Genomic DNA, 25,915 nt, shown 5'->3' on the forward strand with positions numbered 1-25,915 from the left:
ACTGGCATTGTTTGCAGATGACATGATAGTATACATGGAAAATCCGATAGACTCTATCAAAAAACTTCTCAACCTAATAAACAAATCTGGTAAAACAGCGGGTTACAAAGTCAATATCCAGAAATCAAAGGCATTTTTGTATACCAACAATGAAACAGAAGAAGGAGGAAATGAAGAAAAAAAATCCCATTCAATATAGCAAAAACAAAAATAAAATATCTGGGAATAAACCTAACCAAGGAGGTAAAAGACCTGTATGCAGAAAACTATGCAACATTGAAGAAAGAAATCAAGGAAGACACAAACAAATGGAAACATATACCATGTTCATGGATTGGAAGAATTAACATCATCAAAATGTCCATACTACCTAAAGCAATTTACAGATTTAATGCAATACCTATTAAAGTAGCAATGGCATATTTCACAGACATAGAACATACCCTTCAAAAATTTGTATGGAACCATGAAAGACCCCAAATAGCAGCTGCAATTTTGAGAAAGAAGAACGAAGTAGGAGGGATCACAATACCTGATATCAAACTGTATTACAAGGCTACTGTAATCAAAACAGCCTGGTACTGTTTTGATAAAAACAGAGGCACATAGGCCAATGGAACAGAACAGAGAAAGCAGAAATAAACCCAACTCTCTATAGTCAATTAATATTTGACAAAGGAGGCAGTAACATAAAATGGAGTAAAGATAGCCTCTTCAACAAATGGTGTTGGGAGAACTGAACAGCTACGTGCAAAAAAAGGAAACTTGAGCACCAACTTATACCACACACCAAAATAAATTCAAGGTGGACAAAAGAGTTAATTTTAAGCCATGACACCATTAAAATCTTTGAGGAGAAGATTGGCAGGAAAATCTCAGATATTTCATGCAGCAACATTTTTACTGATATGTTCCCTAGAGCAAGGGACATAAAGGAAAGAATAAACAAATGGGATCTCATCAAAATAAAAAGCTTCTGCACAGCTAAAGAAAACAGCATTAAAATAAAAAGACAACCAACTGTATGGGAAAACATATTTGCCAATGATACCTCAGACAAAGCTTTAATCTCCAAAATACACAAAGAACTCACATGACTTCACTCTAAGACAACTAACCCAATTAAAAAATGAGAAAAGGACTTAACAGACCCTTCTGCAGGGAGGACATACAGAGGATCCAGAGATACATGAAGAGTTGCTCATTATTGCTAGCTATCGGAGAGATGCAAATTAAAACCACAATGAGATACCACTTGACACTGATGAGAATGGCTATCATAAACAATGCAATAAACAACAAATGTTGGAGAGGGTGTGGGGAAAAGGGGTCTCTAGTCCACTGCTGGTGGGATTACAGAGTGGTACAACCATTATGGAAAACAGTATGGAATTTTCTCACAAAACTAAAATTGGATCTGCCTTTTGATCCTGGAATTCCACAGCTGGGATTGTATCCTAAGAACCCTAAAACACCAATCCGAAAGAACCTATGCACCCCAATGTTCATAGCAGCACAATTTATAATAGCCAAGAGTTGGAAGCAACCTAGGTGCCCGTCAGTAAATGAATGGATCAAAAAACTATGGTACATATACACAATGGAACTGTACGCAGCAGAAAGAAAGAGGGAGCTCCTACCTTTTGCAACATCATGGATGGAGCTGGAAAGCATTATGCTGAGTGAAATAAGCCAGGTGTTGAAGCACAAATACCATATGATGTCACCTTTAACAGAAAGCTAAACAACAAAACAAACAAGCAAGCAAAATATAACCAGAGACACTGAAATAGAGAACAGGCTGACAGTGACCAGAGGGGAGACGGGAGGGAATTTCAGGGGAAATTGGGGAGGGATTTAGAGGAACAAATATAAAGCATACATGGACAACAAGTAAGGAGAGTGGAAATGGGAGGGGGGCGCAGGAGGGGTGGGGTGGGAGTAATAGAAAACTACTTGAAAAACAATTAAATAAATTAATTTTTTTAAAAAATTAAGTTGTACAATGAAAGTATATGCAAGATTTCTACTTCAGGGAAGATGGAGTAGATATATATTCTCTATCTTTATTACTAGGTATAACCAAAACCCCTGGACTTCATATAAAATAAACATAAGAAGATTGAAATGTGGAGATAAAAGTCAGCCCAGCTAAGGACCTGAGAAATTACATGAAATGAGTTTCCTGGATTTTCCAGACTTGGAGCTGATAAAGTTGGGTACCTTGAAATGCTACAAAGACCATAAACCTCTAATAGAAGTCTCTGCTCTGTACCCAAAGGGAGAGGAAAGAGGGCAGGCTAGCAAACATTGATTGCTCTACAGCACCCACACTGTAGAAAAACCTGGGCCCACCTCTTCTGCACCAGCAAGGGCTAACGAGGGACCTAGGGTCTAACAACTGTATCTGTGCCTGACAATATGTGGCCCTGATTGTCCTATCAGTGACACTATGTGGAGACCCCCTACATTTCTACCCACCTTGCAGTTTGGGGCACTCTCCCTTTCTCAGTGTGTGCTGTATCAGAGGAGGCTCAAGGAAGAGTAGGAGGCAGGAAAAAACGCCCCCACCTTGGTGCCAACAGAGGCTAAGTGGGGACCTCCACTTGGCAGTAATGAGGCAGCAATGCCCCCATACAGCTGTTGAAAGAGTGTCAGAAAAAGGCAATTAAAATAGTAGGTTGAAATAAAGCATGAACTATAACAGCATAATATGAAAGTGTCAAGGCTTAAACAACTATTATATATTATATCAAGAACCAGAAGATATCACATACAATAAAAAGAAAACAACCAACAAATTATTAATACTGAGGTGAAAGAGATGTCAGGACTTCTGATCATTTTAGATCAGTCATGATAAAAATGTTTCCTCAAAATACTGAAAACAGAACTACCACACGATCCAGCAATTCCACTTCTGGGTATTTATCCAAAGAAAATGAAACATTAAATCAAATGAGTATGTGTTCTTATGTTCAATGTAGCATTATATATAGTAGCCAAAATATGGAAGCAACCTAGGTGCCCACCTATAGTCAAGTGGATAAAAACGCTGTGGTATACACATTGGAATATTACTTCACTATAAAAAAGAATGTAATCTTGCCAGCTGCAACAACATGTACATACCTAAAGGGTATTACACTCAGCGAAATAAAACAGAGAAAGACAAATACCTTGTACCATGTAATTTCACTTATATGTGGAACTAAAAATTATTTAAAAATCCCAAACAAATAAAAGTAGAAATAGACTCATACACAGAGGAAACATATTAGAGATTACAAGAGTGAGGAGGCATTCCGTGGCTGGATAAGATAGGTGAAGGGGATTAAGAAGTACAAATTTCCAGTTATAAAATTTTAAACGAGTCACGAGGTGTGATGTGCAGCATAACTGCCCTGGCTGGTGTAGCTCAGTGGATTGAGTGTGGGCCTGCGAACCACACGATCGCGGTTCGATTCCCAGTCAGGGCACATGCCTGGGTTGCGGGCCAGTTCCCAGCAGGGGACACATGAGAGGCAAACATACATTATTTCTCTCCCTCTCTCCTTCCCTTCTCCTCTAAAGATAAATAAATAAATAAAATATTGTAATAACTTTGTAGGGTGACATACAGTAATTAGACTTCTCTGGGAATCATTTCATGTGTATACATTAAGCATCAAGTCACTATAATGTGCACCTGAAACAAATAGGCTACTGCATGTCAATTACACAACAATAAAAAACGTTTCCAATGGGAGACTCCTGGTCAAGATAGAGGTGTAGGGAGATGTGCTTTATCTCCTTGCGCAATGACAGAGTGAATTACAAATATATCTCAAAACACACAACAGCCAGAACTCAGAAACTTAAGCTGTATTGAAGTCTGACAACTAAGGATTTAAAGAAGCCAGATTCATCCAGATGAGTAGGAGGGGTGGAGTCATGGAGTAGGGCAGAGAGGTGTGGCATGGAAAGGCAGCAGTGGCAGATTGGTTGGTCCCCACATTCATGTGTGGTGGATAAAAATCAGGAGGAATACCTTGGGAGTGAGTGATTCCAGCCCCAGGCCTGACTACAGAGCTCAGGGTTCCATTGCCAAGAAGACAGATCTCTGTAACTTCTTGCTGTAAAAACAAGTGGGAGTTGGAGCAGCAGAAGAAACTGTAGGATTTTCAGGACAGTCCATTTAAAGGTCCTGCACAGAGTTAGAACATATGCAAACCCACCCACTAGGGGATTCACCACCAGGGCAACAGTTGGAAGGGTATCAGTCACATATAGAAAATGTGTGAAATGACTGGAAATGGGGCAAGTGCTGGGCAAACCTCCAGGAGTCAGGAAGCCTCGTTGTCCCCTCTCTGAGCTCTCCCCAACACAGAACCACAAAGGGTGAAACAGGTTTTTGACTCCCTCCCAGCCTAGTAATTATCTAAGGTTCTGTCCCACACATCACAAGTTATAGGTGTTTTTTCTAAGATAGGGAGTCAAAGCAGCTCTACCCAATACACAGAAACAAACAGCCCTCCCTGGGCTGCCAAAATGAGGTGATAAAGAAATACAATACAAATGAAAGAACAGAACAAAACCTCAGAAAAAGAATTCAATGAAATGGAGATAATCACACTATTAGATGCAGAGTTCAAAACACTGGTAATCAGGACGCTTAAAGAAGTCACTGAGTCTGGCAACAATGTAAGGGAAAAAATAAAGATTACACTAAGTGAAATAAAGAAAAATATGCAGGGAACCAAGAGTGGAGATAATGAAGCTGAGAATGAAAATTAACAATTTGGAACAAAAAAAAGGAAGAACTTCCAATCAGAACAGCAAGAAGGAAACCGCCCCCCCCCCCCAAAAAAGGATAGGCTTAGGAACCTCTGGAACAACTTTTAAACATACCAACATCCTAATCATAGGGATGCCAGAGGAGAAGAGGAAGAGCAAGAAATGTAAAACTTAGTTGAAAAAATAATTCTGGAACGCTTCCTTAATTTGGTAAAGGAAGTAGATACACAAGTCCGGGAAGCATAGATATTCACAAAGAAGTTGGATCCAAAAAGGACCACACCAAGACATATCATAATTAAGTTACCCAGGATTAAAGAAACAGAGAGAATCTTAAAAGCAGCAAGGGGAAAGGAGACTGTTACCTATAAAGGAGTTCCTACAAGACTATCAGCTGATTTCTTTTTTTGTGTGTGTTGCTCAAATCTTCCATATCTTTACTTTTTTATTTCTTTTTAAATATATTATAATTGTCCCATTTCCTTCCCTTCATTCCCCTCCATCCTGCACACCCTCTCCCACTCACTCCCCCTTTTAGTTCATGTCCATGTGTCATAAGTTCTTTAGCTTCTACATTTCCCATACTATTCTTGCCCTCCCCATCTATTTTCTACCTACCATCTACGCTACTTATTCTCTGTGCCTTCCCGCCCCCAACTCCCCTGTTGCTAACCTTCCATGTGATCTCCATTTCTGTGGTTCTGTTCCTGTTCTAGTTGTTTCCTTAGTTTGTTTTTGTTTCAGATGTGGTTGTTAATAATTGTGAGTTTGCTGTCATTTTACCATACATGTTTTGTTTTCTTCTTTTTCTTAGATAAGTCCCTTTAACATTTCATATAATAAGCGCTTGGTGATGATGGACTCCTTGAACTTGACCTTATCTGAGAAGTGGAAATGGAAGCTGTAAATAAACGCTTTGCTGGATAGACTAATCTTGGATGTAGGTCCTTGCCTTTCATGACTTGGAGTACTTCTTTCCAGCCCCTTCTTGCCTGTAAGGTCTTTTGAGAAATCAGCTGACAGTCTGAGGGGAACTCCTTTGTAGGTAACTGTCTCCTTACCTCTTGCTGCTTCTAGGATTTTCTCCTTCATTTTTATCTTGGGTAATGTAATTATGATGTGCCTTGCTGTGTTCTTCCTTGAGTCTAACTTCTTTGGGACTCTGAGCTTCCTGGACTTCCTGAAAGTGTATTTCCTTTGCCAGATTGGGGAGGTTCTCCTTTATTATTTGTTCAAATAAGTTTTCCACTTGTTGCTCTTCCTCTTCCAGTTCCCCTGTAATTTGGATGTTGAAAAGCTTAAAGATGTCCTAGAGGTTCCTAAGCCTCTCTTCATTTTTTTGCATTCTTGTTTCTTCATTCTTTTCTGTTTGCCTGTTCCTTTCTTCCTTCTGGTCCACTCCACTGATTTGAGTCCCAGTTTTCTTCCCGTCACTATTGGTTCCCTGTGCATTTTCCTTCATTTCACTTAGTGTAGCCTTCATTTTTTCATGTAATTTGCGAACAAATTCCACCAATTCTGTGAGCATCCTGATCACCAGTGCTTTGAACTGTGCATCTGATAGGTTGGCTATCTCTTTGTTGCTTAGTTGTATTTTTTTCTGGAGCTTTGTCCTGTTCTTCCATTTTGGCCATTTTTTTTGTCCTGCCCCACCTGTTAGGTATGAGGGGCAGAGCCCTGGGTGTTCACCAGGGTGGGGCAACCCACCCTGTATTGTGATGCTGTATGTGGGGGCCCAAGAGAGAACAATGGTGCTTGCTCTGCTCTCTGTCTGATTTCAGTCCCTTCTGCCACTTCCGCAAGCAACCTGGCCCTTTCTGGTGCTGATTCCTTTGTGGGTGGGCTTGTGTATATTCTAGGACCCTGTGGGTTTCTCCAATGAACTCTTCTGTGAGGCTGGGAGTTTATTCCAGCACCTCAACCCCTACAGGTGTTTTCAATGAGTGTTTTGAGGTTTTATTTCCCCTCACTGGAATCCTGGGTTGCGCAGTCCGTCTTGCTCCCCAGTTTCGCCTGGTTTATCTGTGTGGGAAAGTGGGACTGCCCGGTCAGCCAGTGGCCTTGTGTGCCTTGCTAGGTCTGCCCACTACAACCCCATGCCCAGGGTCGGCCAGACACTGCCTGCGCACCCACGGTCCACCGCTGCCGCCTTGTGTGCCTGGGGTTTGTCAGCTGCTGCCTCATGTGCCTGATGCTACTGCTTTTTTTGCTGCAATCCCTCTCTGCCCAGCCTCCCCACTCCAGCCCTCCTACTGGTCTGGAGGAATGTGTCTATTTTAATTCCTGGGTTGTTGGACTTCCACACAGTTTTCTGTCTGTTCTGGGTGTTATTTTGTTTCTAAATTGTTGCTTTCCTTATTCTGGTTGCGAGGAGGTACACTGTGTCTACTTATGCTTCCATCTTGGCGGGAAATCCTGATTTCTCAAAAGAAACCTTATAGGTGAGAAGGGGCTGGAAAGAAGTATTCTAAGTGATGAAAGGGAAGAACCTACATCAAAGATTACTCTGTCTAGGAAATCTTTCACTTAGAATTGAAGGGCAGATGAAATGCTTCCCAGGCAAGGTAAAGCTAAAGGAGTTCATCATCACCAAGCCATTATTACATGAAACATTAAATAGGCTTATTTAAGAAAAAGATAAAAACTATGAACCGTAAAAAGGCAAAAAGTGCATAAGTATCAACAACTGAATGTTGTTTAAAAAAACAAAGTAAGCAAACAACCAGAGCAGGAATAGAACCTGAGATATGGAGATCATTTGGAGTGTTACCAGCTGGGATGGGAAGGGGGGAGGATGGGGGTAATGGTGCAAGGATTAAGAAGCATAATTGGTAGGTACAAAATAGACAGGAGGATGTCCAGAACAGTACAGGAAATGGAGAAGCAAAAAAAACTTATAAGCATGACCCATGGACATGAACTAAGGGGGATGGATTGCTGGAGGGAAGGGGGTACCCAGTGGCCAGGGGCAAAGGGTGAAAAAATTGGGACAACTGTAATAGCATAATCAATACAATATATTTAAAAAGTTTCCAATGAAATCAAAGGCTAGTTCTTTGAAAAGATAAACAAGACTGATAAACTTTTAACCAGACTCATTAAAAATAAAAATAAAAAAGAAGGACCCAAATTAATAAAATGAGAAGCAAAAGTGAAGTAACAGCTGACATCACAAAAACAGAACACGTTGTAAGAAAACATTGTGAACTATATGTCAACAAATTGGACAACGTGGAAAAAATAAAGAAATTTCTAGAAACACACATTCTCCCAAAACTGAATTAAGAAAAAATGGAAAATCTGAACAGACCAATTACAACTAATGAAATTCAAGTAGTAATCAAAGAAACCTCCAATAAAAAAACTCCTGGATGAGAGACTTCATAGGTGAATTTACCAAACGTTCAAAGAAGAATTAACACCTATACTTCTCAAACAAGCCCAAAAAACTCAAGAGAAGACTCTGAAGCTTACTTTACCAGGCCAGGATTATCTTAATTCCAAAACCAAATAAAGAAATCACAAAGAAAAAAAATTATAGGCCAACATGCCTGATGAACATAGATGCAAAAATTCTCTACAAAATATTAGCAAATCAAATCTAGCAATATGTTAAAAAGATCATATACTATGATCAAATGGGATTTACTCCTGAGATGCAACATTGGTACAATATCCACAAATCAATTAATGTGATATACCATATAAACATATCCTTTTTATGAAGGATAAAAACCTTATGACCATTATCACTAGAGGCAGAAAAAGCATGACAAAACCCAGCAGCCCTATATGATAAAAACTCTCAGCAAAGTAAGGAAACATAACAACATAATAGAGGCTACATATGACAAACACATAGCTAATATCATAGTCAATGGGGAAAAATTGTATCATTTCCCTTAAGATCAGGGACAAGTAAGAAAATCCACTTCCAGCACTTACTCAACACAGTAGTACAAATTCCAGCCATACCAATGAGATAAATAAAAGGGATTCATAATGTAAAGGAAGAAGAAAAACTGTTATTATTTCCAAATGACAAGATATTGCAAACAGTGAACCTTAAATATTGATAGAACCAAGGAGGTAAAAGACGTGTACTTGTAAAATTTTAAGGCACTGAAGAAAAATACTGGCGATACAAACAAATGGAGCATATGACCAAGCCCATGAATAAGAAGAATAAACATAGTTAAAATGTCCATAATATGTTAAACAATCTATAGATTCAACTCAATTCCTATTGAAATACAATAACATATTTCACAGAACTAGGACAAATAATCCAAAAACTTATATGGGAACATAAAAAAAAAACCAAATAGCTACAGCAATCTTGAGAAAAAAGAACAAATTTAACAAATCATACTACCTGATATCAAGTTATACTACAAGGTCAAAGTAATCAAAACAATATACGGGCCCTGGCTGGTGTAGCTGATGCGAACCCTAATTCATGGGGTCACCACAGATGGTGTTGTGGATGAGACAAATTCACACGGATTACTGAGTCCTATGGAGGAAAAGGGAAGGTGTGGCCACTCTCTCAAGGGGAGAGCACCTTGACCCTTGCCTTGACAAGTTTTTATTGCTTTTCTGGGCACATTACATGATGGTCCTCCTTTACTCTGCACAGGTTTGCTTTAGGTGAGATTTGCTTTAATCTCATTTATAAAACAAAGGAGAGGATGTCGCTAACTACTTCAAAGAGAAGGATGTTGCAGACCAAGGGCAAAAGTGATTGAACTGGTTACACTCCACAGAGGGCAGGTTCAGCATAGACTTTAGGAAGTTACAGAAAGTACCTGATGCCTCAATTCAGCGTGAGGGAGTTTTGGCAAAAAGCGAGTCTCAAAGCAGCCTAAGTACAATGCAGGACTGATTCCCCACAAGAAAAACTACCCGTGGGCGTAGGCCCTGTGCAATGGACCTCAATTTCCAATGGGAGCTGGGCCCAGGTCACACAGAACGGTCTCCTATAGTGGCTTAGTGGATTGAGAGCCGGACTGCGAAGCAAAGGGTCACTGGTTCAATTCCCAGTCAGAGCACATGCCTGGGTTGCGGACCAGGTCCCCAGTAGGGGGCATGCGAGAGGCAACCACACATTGTTCCTCTCCCTCTTTGTCTCCCTCCCTTTTCCTCTCTTTAAAAATAAATAAAATCTTAAAAAACAAAGCAATATGGTACAGACATAAAAAAATACAGATCAATGAAACAGAATAGAGTCCAGAAATAAACCCATTTCCATATGGTCAATTAATATTTGACAAAGGAGGCAAGCACATACAATGGACTAAAGACAGTCTACTCAAAAATGGTGTTGAGAAAATTGAACACATATGTTCCAAACAATAAACTAGACTACCTTCTTACACCATATACAAGAATATAATAAAATGGATTAAAGACTTAAGTGTAAGACTTGATCCCATAAAAATCCTAGAAGAAAAAATAGGCATTAGCCCTGGCTGGTGTGGCTCAGTGGACTGAATGCCAGTCTGTGAACCAACGGGTTGCTGGTTCAATTCCCAGTCAGGGTACCTGCCTGGGTTGCAGGCCATGGCCCCAGTTGGGGGGTGCACTAGAGGCAACCACACATTAATGTTTCTCTCTTTTTCTTTCTCCCTCCTTCCCCCTCTCTCTAAAAATAAATAAATAAAATATTTATAAAAAAGAAAGAAACATAGGCAGTAAAATCTTGACATTTCTCTTAATATTTTTTCTGACACATTTCCTTGGCAAAAGAAACAAAAGAAAACACAAACAAATGGAACCACATTAAATTAAATTTTTTGCACAGCAAAGGAAACCATCAACAAAATGAAAAAAACAACCACTGAATAGGACAGAATATCTGCCAATGATACATCTATAAGGGGTTAGTATCAAAAATCATAAAAATATCCAATTAAAAATGGAATATGGCATTTAATAGGAAAACATATTCACCAATGATACATTTGATTAGAAGTCCAAAATATATAAAGTACTTATTATAATTCAACATTAACAAAATGAACAATCAAATGAAAAAAAATGGGCAAAGGATGTGAACAGAAACTTCTCCAAAGAGGACATACAGGTGGCCAATACACATATGAAAAGATGTTCAACGTTACCACTCATCAGAGAAATGCAAATAAAAACCACAATGAGATATTACCTCATGTCTGTCAAATTGGCTAGCATCAATAAATCAATAAGCAACAAGTGGTGGTGGGGATTTAGACAAAAGGGAATGCTTGTGCACTCTTGGTGAGAATTTAGTCTATTGCTTTTTGACCCAGCAATTCAATTTCGGGGAATATTTCTAAAGAATCCCAAAACACCCCTATGTGTCACTGTAGCATTCTTTACAACAGCCAAAATCTGGAAACTGCCTAACTCCCCATTAGTAGATAAGTGGATAAAAAAGCTGTGGCATATTTGGACAATGGAATACTACTTGGCTGTATAAAAAGAAAATCTTACCTTTTGCGACACCATGGAAGGACCTGGAGAATATTATGCTAAGTGAAATAAGCCAGTCAAGGAAAGACAAATATCATGTAATCTCATTTATATGTTGAATCCAATGAACAAAATAATTTAACAAACAAATTAGAAACAGAAGTGTAGATACACAGAAGAGACCAGACTCACAGCTGTTGGGAGGGGGACCTTGGGGGCTGGGTAAAAAAAAAGGTGAAGGGATTAAACAAAATATATATGCATACACACACACATATATATGTATAAGTATATATGTAAAACAGCCCTGGCCAGGTGGCTCAGTTGGTTGGAGCATTGTCTCATGCACCAAAATGTGCTGGGTTCAATTCCTGGTCAGGGCACATACCTAGGCTGCAGGTTTGATTCCTGGTTGGGGAGCATATGAAAGACAATTGATCAATGTTTCTCTTTCACACTGATGTTTCTTTTTCTCTCTCTCTCTCAAATTAATAAAAACATTCTCAGGTGACAGTTAAAAAACAAATTAAATTAAAAAACCCACAGAGACAAAGACAAAGACAACATTATGGTGATAACCACAGGGAAACAAAGGTGGAGGGGGAGGTGGAAGGGGAAAAGAGGGGATAAACCAGGATAGAAAGAGACTTTTTACTTTGGGCAATGGGTGCAGTATGCAGATGTTTTGTTGAGTTGTACATGTGAAACCTGTATGGTTTTGTTGACCAATATCATGCCAACAAACTCAATTTAAAAAAATGAGCAAAGGACATACATACATTTCTCCAAAGAGGACACACAGATGGCCAACAGACGTATGAAAAGATGCTCATCAGAGAAACGCAAACTAAAACCACAGTGCGATATCATCTCACACCTGCCAGAATGGCCATTAATAGTAAACCAACAAACAAGTGTTAATAAGGATGTGGAGGAAAAGAGAACCCTAGTGCATTGCTGGCAGGAATGCAGAATGGTGCAGCCACTGTGAAAAACAGTATGGAGGTTTCTCAAAAAGTTAAAAATAGAATGGCTTTAGGATGCAGTGATTCCACTTCTAGGCACACATATGAAGAAACTCAAAAGACTAATTTGAAAGAACATATGCATCACTGTGTTCATCGCAAAGTTATTTACAATAGCCAACATAGAGAAGGAACCCAAGTGTCCATTGACAGAGAAGTGGATAAAAAGCTGTGGTACATATATACAATGGAATATTACTTAGCCATAAAAAGAATGAAATCTTACCATTTGCAACAGCATGGATAAATCTAAAGGGAATTATGCTAAGTAAAGTAAGTCATTCAAAGAAAGACAACAACCTATGATTTCACTTATACAGGGGTGGGCATAAGTAGGCTTACAGTTGTAATACAACAAATAATATAATAATAAATAATAATACAAGAATAAACTCTGTGTTTTGTGTACCCAAACTGTAAACCTACCTTTGCCCAGCCCTGTATGTGGTATCTAACGAACAAAAGGTAATTAAGAGTTATGGGATGTAAAGTACAGCACAGAAATGTCAATAATACTGTAATAATGTATAGTGCCAGGTGGGTACTAGAAATAGCAAGGTGAACACTTTGTAAAGCATATGGTTTCTAACCACTATGTTGTACACTTGAAACTAAACCAAAATAATTTTGAATGTAAAATGTAATTTAAAAACAACCCAAAAACAAAACCCCAGAAACCATGCAAAATTCTGCAATTATATTTTTCATTAGGATCATATTGTATTTTGAGTTTTTATTTAAAAAATTTTATTTTTCTCCCTGCTGTTTCAAAGACTAGTAACATACTTACCCTAAAGTAAAACTATTTAAAAGTTGCAATGAACAACTATGAACAATGTCAAAGCACATCTAAAAATCAGAAAGCCTCAGGAAAGAATCAGAGGATACAAAGAACCCTATGAAGATATTAGACCTGAAAAACAAAATAACCTTTAAAAAAGCTTGGTGCATATGAGCTCAGCTGCAGAATGGAAAAGAGAAGAATGAATTAGTGTACTAAAAGACTGTAATACTGGAAATTATTCAATGTAAACCACAGAAATCAAATTGACTAGAGACAGGAACCTCTGGGACTTAAAGGAGGGGCTAAAAAAGTACTCAAAGAAATAATGACTGAAAATATCCCAAATTTTACAAGTGGCTTAAACCTAAAGATTAAAGAAGCTGAGCAAAATTCATACACATAAACCCAGACAAATAAATGCAAGACAATTTGAAACCTTTGAAAATGACAAAAAAAAATCTTGAAATCAGCCCAAGAAAAATAACACCTTACATAGAAGAGAAAAACAATATGAATGACAGTGGATATCTCATCAGAAACTGAGGAGACCAGAAAAAAACATAATTTATTTTCAATGGTGAAATAAATTAAAAACAGGTCAATCCAAACCCTACAACCACCAAAAATATCCCTTAGGAATGAGAAGAAAACCAAGACAGGCTCAATTGATTGAAGTGGGTCACTTGGCTGGCAAAGTGACCACAGAACATATTTTAAGATAGACCACATCATGACCCACAAAACAAATTGCAACAAATTTAAAATCTCAAAACACTTGGAAACAATGCACTTCTATATAACTAACCCAGGGGTCAAAGGGAAGGTTGAAGGGAAATTGATTACAAGGAAAATAAACACATCAAAATTTGTGGGATACAACTAAAGCAGTGCTGAGAGGGAAATTCATAGCACTCATACATTAGAAAAGTAGAAAAGTCTCCAATAATTTACATTTTCACCTCAAGAACCTAGAAAAACAGCAAAATAAACCAGTAATGAGAAGGCAGGAAATAACACACAAAAAATAAACAGAACTGAAAACAAAAACAGAATGAAAAAAATCAATAAAACAAAGAGCTGTCTCCATGCAAAGATCAATAAAATTGACAAACCCTTAGCAAGACTGACAAAAAGGATAGCAGACATGCAGACAGGGTTATCACTTCAGGCTTTGCAGACGGATAACAAGGATAACAAGGGCCAAAGAATGCTACACATAAAATTCTGACAACTTAAGACCAAGTTCCTTGAAAAACACAAACTATCTAAACTCACCCAGTATGACATAAATAATATGAATAGCCTTATAAGTACTAAGGAAACTGAATTTATAATTAAGAAACTCCAATCTCCAGGTTCAGTTGGTTTTACAGGAGAACTCTACCAGACATTTAAAGGATTAACAATTTTATACAATTTCCCCAGAAAATAGAAGAGAAGGGAATACTTTCCAATTGATTTTATGAAGTATTATTCTGATGCCAAGACCAAAGTCCAAAAGAAGTAAACATTATTAACCATCAGGAAAATGTAAATTAAAACCACATTAAGATATCTCTATACATGTATCAGAATGGCTAAAATAAAAAGATACTGATAATACCAAATGCTCCTGTGGATGTGGACAAACTAGATTACTTATTCACTGTTGATGCCAATAAAGAATGGTACAGCCACTCTGAAAAGTAGTTTGACAATTTCTTAAAACATTAAATATACAGTATCATATGACCCAGCAACTGCACTTCTTGGCATTTATCCCAGAGAAACAAGAACTTATGTTCACAGAAAAAACCTGTATGTGAATGTTTATTTGTAACAGCTCTAAACTTAAAATAACTCAGAGAGAAGAGAAGAATGGTTCAACAAATTGTGGTGCAGCCATATCATGCAATTTTGACTCTGTCCTCCAAAGAATGAACCCTTGATCCACACAAGAACTTGAAATCTCCAGAGACCGAAGAAAGCAATCCCAAAATGTTTCCTACTGCATGACTGCACTTATACAACAAAATTGAAATGACAGAATTATAGAAATGGAGAAGAGATTGGTGGTTTGTCCGGGATCAAAAAGTCGGTACAAGCATAAGTTAATAGGAAACTTGCCTCCTCTCAATACTATAACAGAATTACAACTAAACTACAAGACAAACATTCAGAACCACCTGAAATCTGGCTGAAAAAAAGTCCTAAAACTAGAGAATTAAAGAAGCCACACTGAAATTTGTAGAAGGGGCAGAGACACAGGGGGCTGATCCCACACCCACATGGTAGTGGATAAATTTGAGAGGGATATCTCAGCTCTGGAGATCCCCCCTGAAGAGCAAAGGGTCCCAACTCCACATCTGGTTCCCCAGCCCTAATTTCCAGTGCCAATAAGATATGTCACTGTAACTTCTGGCTACAAAAACCGGTGGGGATTGAGGCTAAGGGAGACAGAGGCTTCTGGAGTCCCAGGCAGTTCCTCTTAAAAGGGCCCACACACAGATTCACTTGGATTCATTCCCTCTGAGCTCCAGTGGTGGGGCAGCAGCTCAAAAGGCACCAGGGATATATAGGTAGGAACTGAAGTATTTGGCATCAGGGCAAGAGCTGGAAGACAGCTTTCTCACCAACAAAAGTGCTAACAGAGGACACTGTTACTTTGATGAGCCCTCTCCACAGAGCCAGCGGCAAGTGCCACATCCGAGTTTCCATCAACCTGGCTCACACTGTTTGCCCTGGCCAGGTGACTCCCCAAGGCCCTGCCCTACCCAAGTTTCAGGCCACCCCCAAGCTGTTTTACCAGTCGCTTTTTCACAGAATGGCCTATCTTGGCTTATCCTTCAGATTTTCCTAAAATCTTTCAAATAAGCAGCATATGGCATCAGAATGCCCTTGTATGTCTCGCTAAGTAGCCCTAGGCCCAGCACTGATTATCAGCTGGCCTTGTGTCACAGCTTGGTCTTGCCTGGGCACCTCCTAGCCCAGCACAAGTAGCAACCATGAGTGCTTTGTAGCTCATGCCAGGTGGCCCTGAGCAGAACACACGTGGTAGCTGACTTTGGCCTGCACCTTTCAGCAGGCCCCAGGGTCAGCACACTGAGCAGACAGCTTTGCACCATGTGGAAGCACTACCATTTAATCACCTCCACAAGAGACACACTCAAGGGGTGGACTCAATGGGCATCAGAGCCCTGCTGAAGTTAAGTCCTGCTCTGTGGTGTTGGCCCTACACTGCTGATTCTCCATGGTGGCTGGGAGTCACAGTCTGTGCAGCTAATTGGCCTTGTGGTAAATCCCTCCCACTGAAGTGCCAACAGCAATCAAAGCTCAACTGTAAGAGGAGGGTGTACACAGTCCACATTGTGGGTGGGGGGAGGGTGCACATGAAGTGTTCAGCTTGGGTGATCAGTGAGGCTGTGCCACTGGACCCTACAGGACACCTACCAACCACATTAGACCACTCTACCAAGCCAGGGAGTCATAGCAGCTCTACCTAATACAAAGAAACAAACACAGGGAGGATGCCAAAATCTGGAGACAAAGAAACATGTCCCAAATGAAAGAACAGACCAAAACTACAGAAAAATCAACTAAACAAAATGAAGACAAACAATCCAGTAGATGCACAGCTCAAAACACTAGTTATAAGGATGCTCAACTTAGTAAGAACTTCAACAGTATAATACAGGTCCAGTCAGAAAGGAAGGATATACCAACTGCAATGAAGAATGATTTACAGGGAATCAACAGTACAGTAAATGAGGCTGAGAATCAAAACAACAATTTGGAATATAAGCAAGCAAAAAACACCCAATGAGAACAACAAAAAGAAAAAAGAATCCCTCCAAATGAGGGTAGTGTAAGGAGCCTCTAGGACAACTTCAGCTATACCGATATTTGAATCATGGGCATGCTAGAAGGAGAAAAAAGCAAGAAATCAAAAACCTGCTTGGAAAAATGACAGAAAGCTTCCTCAACATGCTGAAAAAATAGGTATACAAGTCCAGGAAGCTCAAAGACCCCAAAGAAGATGAACCCAAAGAAGCCCACACCAAGACACATCATAATCAGAATGCACTAAGTTAAAAACAAAGAATCTTAAAAGCATCAAGTGGAAAATAGTTACCTACAAGGGAGTTCCCATAAGGCTCCTAGCTAATTTCTCAACAGAAACTTTGTAGGCCAGAGGGATTTGCAAGAAATATTCAAAGTGATGAAAAACAAGGACCTACAACCAAGATTACTCTACCCAGTAAAGTTATCATTTAGAATCAAACAAAGGACAAGTAAAGAGCTTCCCAGACAAGAAAAAGCTAAAGGAGTTCACCAGTAGTATATGAAATGTCAAAGGGCCTTCTTTAAGAATAGTAATAAGAAAAATAAAAGATAAATGGAAAAATGGCTCACAGACATGGACAATAGTGTGGAGATTGTTGGGGAGAGAGGACTATAAGGGGGTTAAATGATAATGAAAAACTGCAATAAAATGAAAAAATGCTAATACACATCTATCAAAAATTGAATTGAAAAAACAAAATAAACAAGTGTAGAACATTTTGATAGCTGCCAGATGGGAGTGAAATTTGAGGGCATGGGTAAAAAAGGTGAAGGGATTAAAAAGTACAAATAGGTTGTTACAGAATAGTCATGGGAATATAAAGTACAGCATAGAGAATATAGCCAATAATATTCTAATAACTACATACAGTGTCACATGGGTGCAAGATTTATTGGGATGATCACTTAGTAAGCTCCATAAGCTTACTAAGTAAGCTCTGTGGAGTGTATACCTGAAACTAATATAATAATGTGTATCAACTATAATTGAAAAATTAAGAATTAAAAAACAACGTAAAATAATTCACTGAAAACTTTTTATATTGAGTATATGTTAAATGACACTATTTTGACAGACTTAATTAAATCAAATATATTATAAAATAAACTTCACCTTAAAACATAACAAAAAAAAGACAGTAGGGTGAGAGGGATATGGGAGTGGCAACACGAGGGATCCCTCTGGCAATGGAAACAAATGACATTGTTTATCAATGTCAATATCCTAGATGCGAAACTGCAGTATAGTTTTGCAAGAGGTGACCACTGGTGGAGACTAGGTAAAGGACACAGAGAATCTCTGTTAGTATTTCTTAGAAGTGGATGCACATCTACAAGTATCTCGATATAAAACACCTTGTCAAAAAAAAGTATATGAAGTGATATTAGAATGACCAGGAAAGACAAGTATATGAACAACCAGGTGCTGAGACCTACCACTGGTAAGGCATTATAACTGTTTACTGAAAAAGGAAGAAAAGGAAGCACTAGGAATATTGTCTATCTCTAATGAATTAAGTTTACTAAACACCATTCTACTGTATGTAGAATGCTTCTGCTGAATTTGAAGCAGAATATTTAGAAGTCTGTATAAGAGAATAAATTATCTAATGACTCACCAAAAACTGAAGTTCAAAGACAGTGGGCATAATATCTGAATGTGAATTTAGCCTAGGTGTCCTAGCAGTTATAACCAAAGATGATATAGTGCTTATTATCTGACAAAGGAGGAATACAAATTCAGTTGTAACTGTACAATTTTTCTGGATTTTAAAGTAAAAAAAAAATGTATTGTGGGGTGTTTGTATGAAGTGGTCCTGGATGACATTATAGTTGTAACTATGTTTTTACTAAAAACTAGAAATGTTATTTAAGTAAGCAGCTCTCAAGTTTGGGATGAGTCTTTCTTATTTGATTTTTTAACTGTGCAAAAAGTTAATAAAAACATTCATTTCCATGGTTACACAGAAAACACTGTTACAGGCCATGTGCTGGAGAGCTCCCAGGTTGTTGTAGGGTGACAGGGAAGAGCGAGCAGCATGTGTCCTGAAACCCCAGGCAGCCAGTGCTGCAGCCCATTTGGGCCTTGCTGCACTTGAGGGAATTCCAACAGTGACTGAAAAGCAGCAGGAGGCTAGAGGGGCCTAGGTAACTGGGGCTGGGAAGCCAAGTCACTCCACCCCTCTTTGGAGAGCCAGCCTCCATTCACTCATTAACTGAACTAGTGTTTACTGAGCACTATTAAAAGGCAAATGCTATTTTAGGCAATGAACTACTATAAACTGTTGACAGTGATATAAAAGAGGATTCCAGTGAGTCAAAGGCAAGATGGGCAAAGAGCAATGGGTGTGTAGGTGCATGTATATGTGGACACGAGGAAGGCCTGAGGGGCAGAGGGACTCTGACAGGCAGTGGGTGCCCATGTGGTCTTGGATCATAAGGCACCAGACTTCTCATTCTGTAAGACCTTCTACACAAGTAGCAGGGGGTCTTGACCTAGTCTAAGAGGTTGAGGAAGACTTTCCTACAGAGGTTGATATTGCATGCAGTGTGAACATGAACTAAGCAGGAAATGATATGAGAAACAATATTCTTAGCATATGCAAAAACCCTGCAGTAAGAGGAAACTAGTATATAAGGCTGGTGATGCTACAGTATGATGACCTGAGGGGAAACGGTATGAAATGAGTCTGAAGAATAGTCTAGAACTTGCAAGATCAAAATAAAAAGTTGGATATTATTTTAGGAACAATGGAAGCTCTTAAAACAGTGTGACACAATCAGATTTGTATTTCCTAAAGATTATCCTGGCTATGGTGATAAAAACAAAGAGGAAGCAAAAGTAAATTTGTTTTTTAAAATTAAACAAGTCATTTAACAGACCACTCAAAAGATGACAGAGGCTTGAGCTAGAGGCAGGTGCTTCTGACAAGTACAAGCACCTGCCTGGGCTATCCTGGTCCATGAACTGCTTCTCTCTGCCCTTCCTCTCCATATAAATGACAACCCATCCAGTGCACACATGCCTGAGTGTGTGGATTTGCTTATGGGAAGTGAAGGAAGTCCTCAGCTCATGGCTTTTATGTTTTCAACATGCCATAAAGCAGGAAATGGGGTGGGGGTGCTGATAAGTGGAGTGATTCTGCCAGGCAGTATGAGTGGGTTGTGACCACACACTCACAACGATACCACAATGTCACAGAGTAGCATATGGAAGGCAGATGGCTGGCTTCTCACCCTGTACAGGTTTGGCTTCTCAACATCGATAAATAAAATCATAATGAAAGATAACGAGTACCAACACCTTATGTACTCATCTTTTTAATGATAGTCTCACAAAGGTTTAATCTCCAAAATACACAAAGAACTCACACGACTTCACTCTAAGAAGACAACTAACCCAATTAAAAAATGAGAAAAGGACTTGAACAGACATTTCTTCAAGGAGGACATACAGAGGATCCAGAGTCACACGAAGAGATGCTCAATATCGAGAGCTATCAGAGATGCAAATTAAAACCACAATGAAATACCAGTTTACACCAGTCAGAATGGCTATCATAAACAAAGCAACAAACAACAAATGCTGGAGAGGTTGTGGGGAAAAGGGAACCCTACCTCATTGTTGGTGGAATTGCAGACTGGTACAACCATTATGGAAAACAGTGTGGAATTTTCTCAGAAAACTAAAAATGGACCTGCTTTTTGACCCAGCAATTCCACTACTAGGATTATATCCTAAGAACCCTAAAGCATCAATCCCAAAGAACCTAAGCACCCCAATGTTCATAGCAGCACAATTTACAATAGCCAAGAGTTGGAAGCAACCTAGATTCCCGTCAGTAAATGAATGGATCAAAAAATTATGGTACATACACACAATGGAATTCTATGCAGCAGAAAGAAAGAAGGAGCTCCTACCCTTTGCATCAGCATGGATGGAACTGGAAAGCATTATGCTGAGTGAAATAAGCCAGGTGTTGAAAGACAAATACCATATGATCTCACCTTTAACAGAAAGCTAAACAACAAAACAAACAAGCAAGCAAAATAAAAACAAAGACACTGAAATATAGAACAGGGGGACAGCCACCAGAGGGGAGAGGGGAGGAAATTTCAGGAGAAAAAGGGGAGGGATTTAGAGGAATTAGTATAAAGGACACATGGACAAAAACTAATGGGGTTGGAAATGAAAGGGAGGTGGAGAGCACGGGGGAATAGGCTGGGATGGGAGTAAAAGACAGAAAACTGTACTTGAAAAATAATTAAATAAAAAAAAATCTAATGATAGCCTCAGATATTCCATAGAATTACTTGACTGGGGTGATATATATTTCTTTACAAACAAAATATCAATTATTATTTTACACAGATAACCCCTACACAGATAACCTCCAGATATTGACCCTTTAGGAGGGTCAATATGATTTCCAAAGGAATTTTGAGTAGAAATGTTAGGTAAAGGCTACTTACACAAATACAATGTCCCCTCTCTTAGAGTAAGCAGGAATAGCACTGGCTATGGTAGCAAATCCGTATGAATAGATAATGGCTTCTTCTGTCTTCATAAATTTTGCTAGACGATCTTCCAAATCCAAGTGCACATCTATTTCAAAAATAAAAAATTAAATGGCTAAACTGTCATATAACTTTTCTACCAACTAAAGAATAAAAATAAAGTTTAGTTATTAATACTATCACCTTATGGCCAAGCTCTAATTGTTTTTAAGTTATAAATTACATCAGATCTATTAAGATAATTCTGAGCTAATATTACTTCCAAAATCTGTGAAGTGAATCAGCTACTCATCAGCTCTAATCTGAGGTTTGCTTTGATAACTCTAGCTTAAGAATTCAAAGCCCAGTGACTTTACCTGCTTAATATCCCTCAACCAAGAGCAACTTTACTAATGAACAATATTGACTATTAATGACTTTTTGCATTTCAGTAGAAGGTACCAAACCAGGCACCAAGATAACTGTCAACCAGCTCTAAAATGGAAAAAAAAAAAAAAAACAAACCCAAGAAAAGCAGTTCATTTAAAAAAATTAAAAACCCATAGCCTACATCCAGTGACTTTGAACAGTGGTGGTCACTCCTCTGCAGCTGGTGTCAATACCCAGTTGTAGCACTTGCCATCGCTCTGCAGGACTGAGTTTCTCAATCCTTTCTCAAAAAGGACTCAATCCCTTTTCAAGTGTACTGGGGAATTAAAATTTAAAGTACCAAGAGAAATATGGTCCTTTTATAGTGACAGCCTAAGAAGAATGTGAATGTAACAATGGAAACAAACTGAAATTATTAAACTGTTTTTCCCCTCTCATATCATGATTCCTTAGAGCCTTTCACCTTCCCAGGCTGAGTCATGAGGCCTTACATCCTGCGATGGAAGAACTAGCAATGTCTAGAATAAACAGCACACAGACTGGCTCTGAACCTGAAAACTCCAAAGTGATCTTAAAATATGCATTATTCATGAAAGAAAAAAATTTAAACTTCCTTTAGCTCTTATAACTATGACAGGACCCAAGCCCAGGGAACTGAATCACAGTTTTACCACATGCCTTACGCAAGGAGAATTCAGAAGCTTATAAGGAAAGATGACTTGGAGCTTCATGGGAAAAGAGAGGTCAGAGGTGGTAAAGGCAGACTTTGAGACCCTGGAAGAGGGAGCTATAACACAGCCATTCAGGGGTACTCAGAAGTCCCAGCAGCAGCAGGAACCTAGACAGTCCCCAATGAGGGATGGTGAGGAGGGCGATGGGCTGGTTACAGCCCTCTAGGCTAGATGCTGAGGCTCTTGTGAGTGGGTACATCGCTCTAGGACACCAGTGAACTTTACCACCTTTAGCATCACCCTTTCCACCAGAGAGCACTGGCATCTCACTCAGAGACTATGGAGGTATAGGAGACCATTCTGCATGGTGTGGGCCCAACTTCCACTAGGAGATGCACAGGACCCATACCCCATACCCTTCTCCCATGGGGAATCTGGCCTGCCATATGCCTAGGCCTCTTTGAGTCTTGCTTTTGGTAAAAACTCCCTCACCCTGATTTGCAGCAAACATTTACTGCAAAGTAACTTCCTAAAATTCATGCTAAAACTTCCAAGGACAAGTGTAACTAGTTCAACCATTTTTGTCCTTTTCATTTGCAAATATCCCTCTTCTGTGATGTGATTAGCAGTATCCGCTCCTTTGCTGTCTGTGAAAGGTAACCACCTAAAGTGAACCTGTGCATAGTAAATGAGGACCATCTTGTAATATGCCGAGAAACCCAATGAAGGCCGGTCACAGCAAGGACCACGGCTTTTGCACCCCTTGAGAAAAAAAGCCATGCTGTCCCTTTTCCTTCACCGGACTCAGTAGTCCGTGTGAATGTCTCATTTCATCCATAACAACATGGACACTGCGGGCCGGTGTCAGCATCAGGGAGGAGTTAGGGCCCTGCACTTCCCCACTCCAGGAGAACACATATGCCACCTTCTCCTCAGAGACCTTCTTGGTGAGAAGGGAAAAAGGGACAATACCTGAAGAACTGAGATACACAAGAGATGACTTAATCCAGCTGAGTACAAAGCTCAACTCTTGAGTGGAGTAGGTATTTCCAGTTTAAGTGGTAAGATTAACTGTCAAGGTCAAGGGGTTTACCACCTTCAAGGGAGGGACAAGTAAGGGCAGTTCAGCTACAAAAAGAAACAACTTACTTAGCACATATGAATAAAGCATCTAAAATCTGGGAACACACTCTCTGATTTATGAGGCAAGTGCGATGCTTTTTAATTATGAAAATTGTAACTTCACAAAGGCCTACATTTTAAAAAGTAGTCAAATGAGGGGAATCCAACAATCTTCTCAGTTAATTAATTTACTAATCAAACATTTAGTGAATATAGCATAAAGACAGATACTCTGATATGCATTGGATCAGGGTTTTTACTACAGCTAAGTGAGCCATCCGCAGCTGTCATCAAACTCTGGGCCAGAGGGTGAAGTTATGCCTTCAACCAACTTGTCTTAAACACTTGGGTCTCTTCTGAACTCAGAAATACAGTATATTCAAAGTGATTTCTGACTAAAGACAAAGAACACTCAACAGCAAACCAAAGGTGGTGGTGGAAACCAGAAAGACATAGATGGTCTAAACTAAACTTCAATTGGATGGCAAGAGAGATACAGCAAGGAATTAGAAAATTCAGCAGCAGCCCTGGCCAGTAGTTCAGTTGGTCAGTGTTGTCCTGATATGCCAAGGTTGTGGATTTGATCCCCAGTCAGGGCACATACAAAAAGCAACCAATTAATGCAAAAGTAAGTGGAGCAATAACTTAATGTTTCTCTCTCTCTATTACTCTTTCTCTTTTCCCTTCTCTCTAAAATCAATAAATAAAAACAAAATTAAAAAATAAGGATGGATCATGACTAGTTTCTCAAATATAGTAGGAAAGAATAGAATTCCAAAGCAACCCACAGAGCACAGATATCATGAGTCTATAAAGCTGACTCTGTAAAGATTTAGACTTCAAAATAAGTCTAAGTGACAACTTCAAGATATTCTCACACACACACGAAAATTCAATAGAGAAAGCTGGAAATTGCCCTCTTTATTTATGGACTTTTTATATTATGTTACAAAATTGTAAAAATGAACTATTTATCTTTTTCCAATCAAGCAATGATAAAAAACTAAGCATGCTTCATCCCATTTATAAATTAAGAAATATGTATACCAACACAGTCTATTACAGAAAAAAACCCCACAACTTTCATTAATAATCAGTTATAGTCACTTTATAGAACTGACACTTTCATTACATCAACATTAAATAAAATTGGGATTTTTATAATAAGAATATAACTCATTTGATCAAAATGGTACCAAAGGGGTGCTTGGTTCTTCAAGCATCATTTGTGCAACACCAACACCACCAAATCCAAGGATGTGACCCTACAGGCAGGTCCCCACCACCTGCCACCTCTTCATGTCTTCCAATCAGACATGAAGGTAGAGTCCCTGTGGAAGGTCTCCTTCAAATTACAATGCTGTCTACCTACTCCAAATCATCACAATTTAGCTAGGCGGTGGACAATGCAACCTGAAGAGGTTTGCTTTCATTCCATCACTATTTCATAAAGAAAAAACATGCTATGGTTGCAAGCTACTTTTGCTAACTACAAAAGTGACTTTAAATCATTCTATATATTTAGCTCTAAAGAACTATTTTCCTTGATTAGCAATGAGACAGTAAAACAAATCTGGCTTTGTTTTAGAGCTTCAGACTTTTTACCCAGTTGATGAAAATAGTATGTTAGGAATACTCTCATCATTATATATACTCAAAACTGTTTTTATGTCCTTGTCATAAAGTGGTAAGAAGAATCTCTATTGGTTTTGCCCAGTCCTAAAAGTAAAAAACAAAAACAAAAAACTGCCTTGTCCTGCTCCTATCTAAAGACACTGGGTTTTAGCTGATGTCAGCCTTGTGAATTGGGTTTTGTCATAGGTAAATATGAATAACCTACATAATTTCTCCTGATATATGATAGTTACTCTGTTCAACAAAGGAACTCTTGACCCAAGGACAAGAAGGCAGCAAACAGGAAAACTGCCAGGGCCTATCTGCCACTGTCTAATGTCTGTCTTCTGAGTGTATGATCCACTTCATTGATTGCTGCCAGAGGTTTGCATGCACTACATTCTCATTCACTCACTACTAGGAACTGACATGGTAGGTAAGAGGCCACATGGGTAGGTGGCCAAAAAGCCTCTGTCTCTCCCAGCACTGGCTGCCCTTTGCACCTGCTCCCTCACCAGAAAGGAAAAGCTGGGAGGTAGGGTTGTTGGGGGAAATTGATAGCTATTTTAAAACACAACACAGTGACTAGAGAGTGATTAGTTTTTGCAGCCCTGTGGCTTGTTTTGGCCCAAAGAGGCCAAAAGCCTCTTTTGGCTTCTCTGGACTGTTTATCGTCTACATACCAGAGATAACGTTCCGCTTTCTACTTCTGTAAGCTGCCTCCTACTTTTGCGCCGGAAGTAATGGTCTGAAGGACAGGC

The 25,915-nt window shown here is 39.1% G+C and overlaps 1 protein-coding gene across 1 annotated transcript in view; it reads right to left on the reverse strand.

Annotated features, from left to right (window-relative positions):
* SPTLC1 (serine palmitoyltransferase long chain base subunit 1) overlaps nucleotides 1-21,466 on the reverse strand; it is a 58,541-nt gene extending 37,075 nt beyond the window's left edge. Inside the window, exon 1 of the mRNA XM_037041317.1 lies at nucleotides 21,334-21,466. Coding sequence (XP_036897212.1) covers nucleotides 21,334-21,428 — 95 coding nt within the window. The 5' untranslated portion in view covers nucleotides 21,429-21,466. The remainder of the gene's footprint in view (nucleotides 1-21,333) is intronic.
* Between the last annotated feature and the right edge of the window lie 4,449 nt (nucleotides 21,467-25,915).

Source organism: Sturnira hondurensis, unplaced genomic scaffold (assembly GCF_014824575.4).
Source record: "Sturnira hondurensis isolate 20B ecotype Veracruz unplaced genomic scaffold, ASM1482457v3 Scaffold0000460, whole genome shotgun sequence".
In the NCBI taxonomy this organism is placed as follows: domain Eukaryota; kingdom Metazoa; phylum Chordata; class Mammalia; order Chiroptera; family Phyllostomidae; genus Sturnira; species Sturnira hondurensis.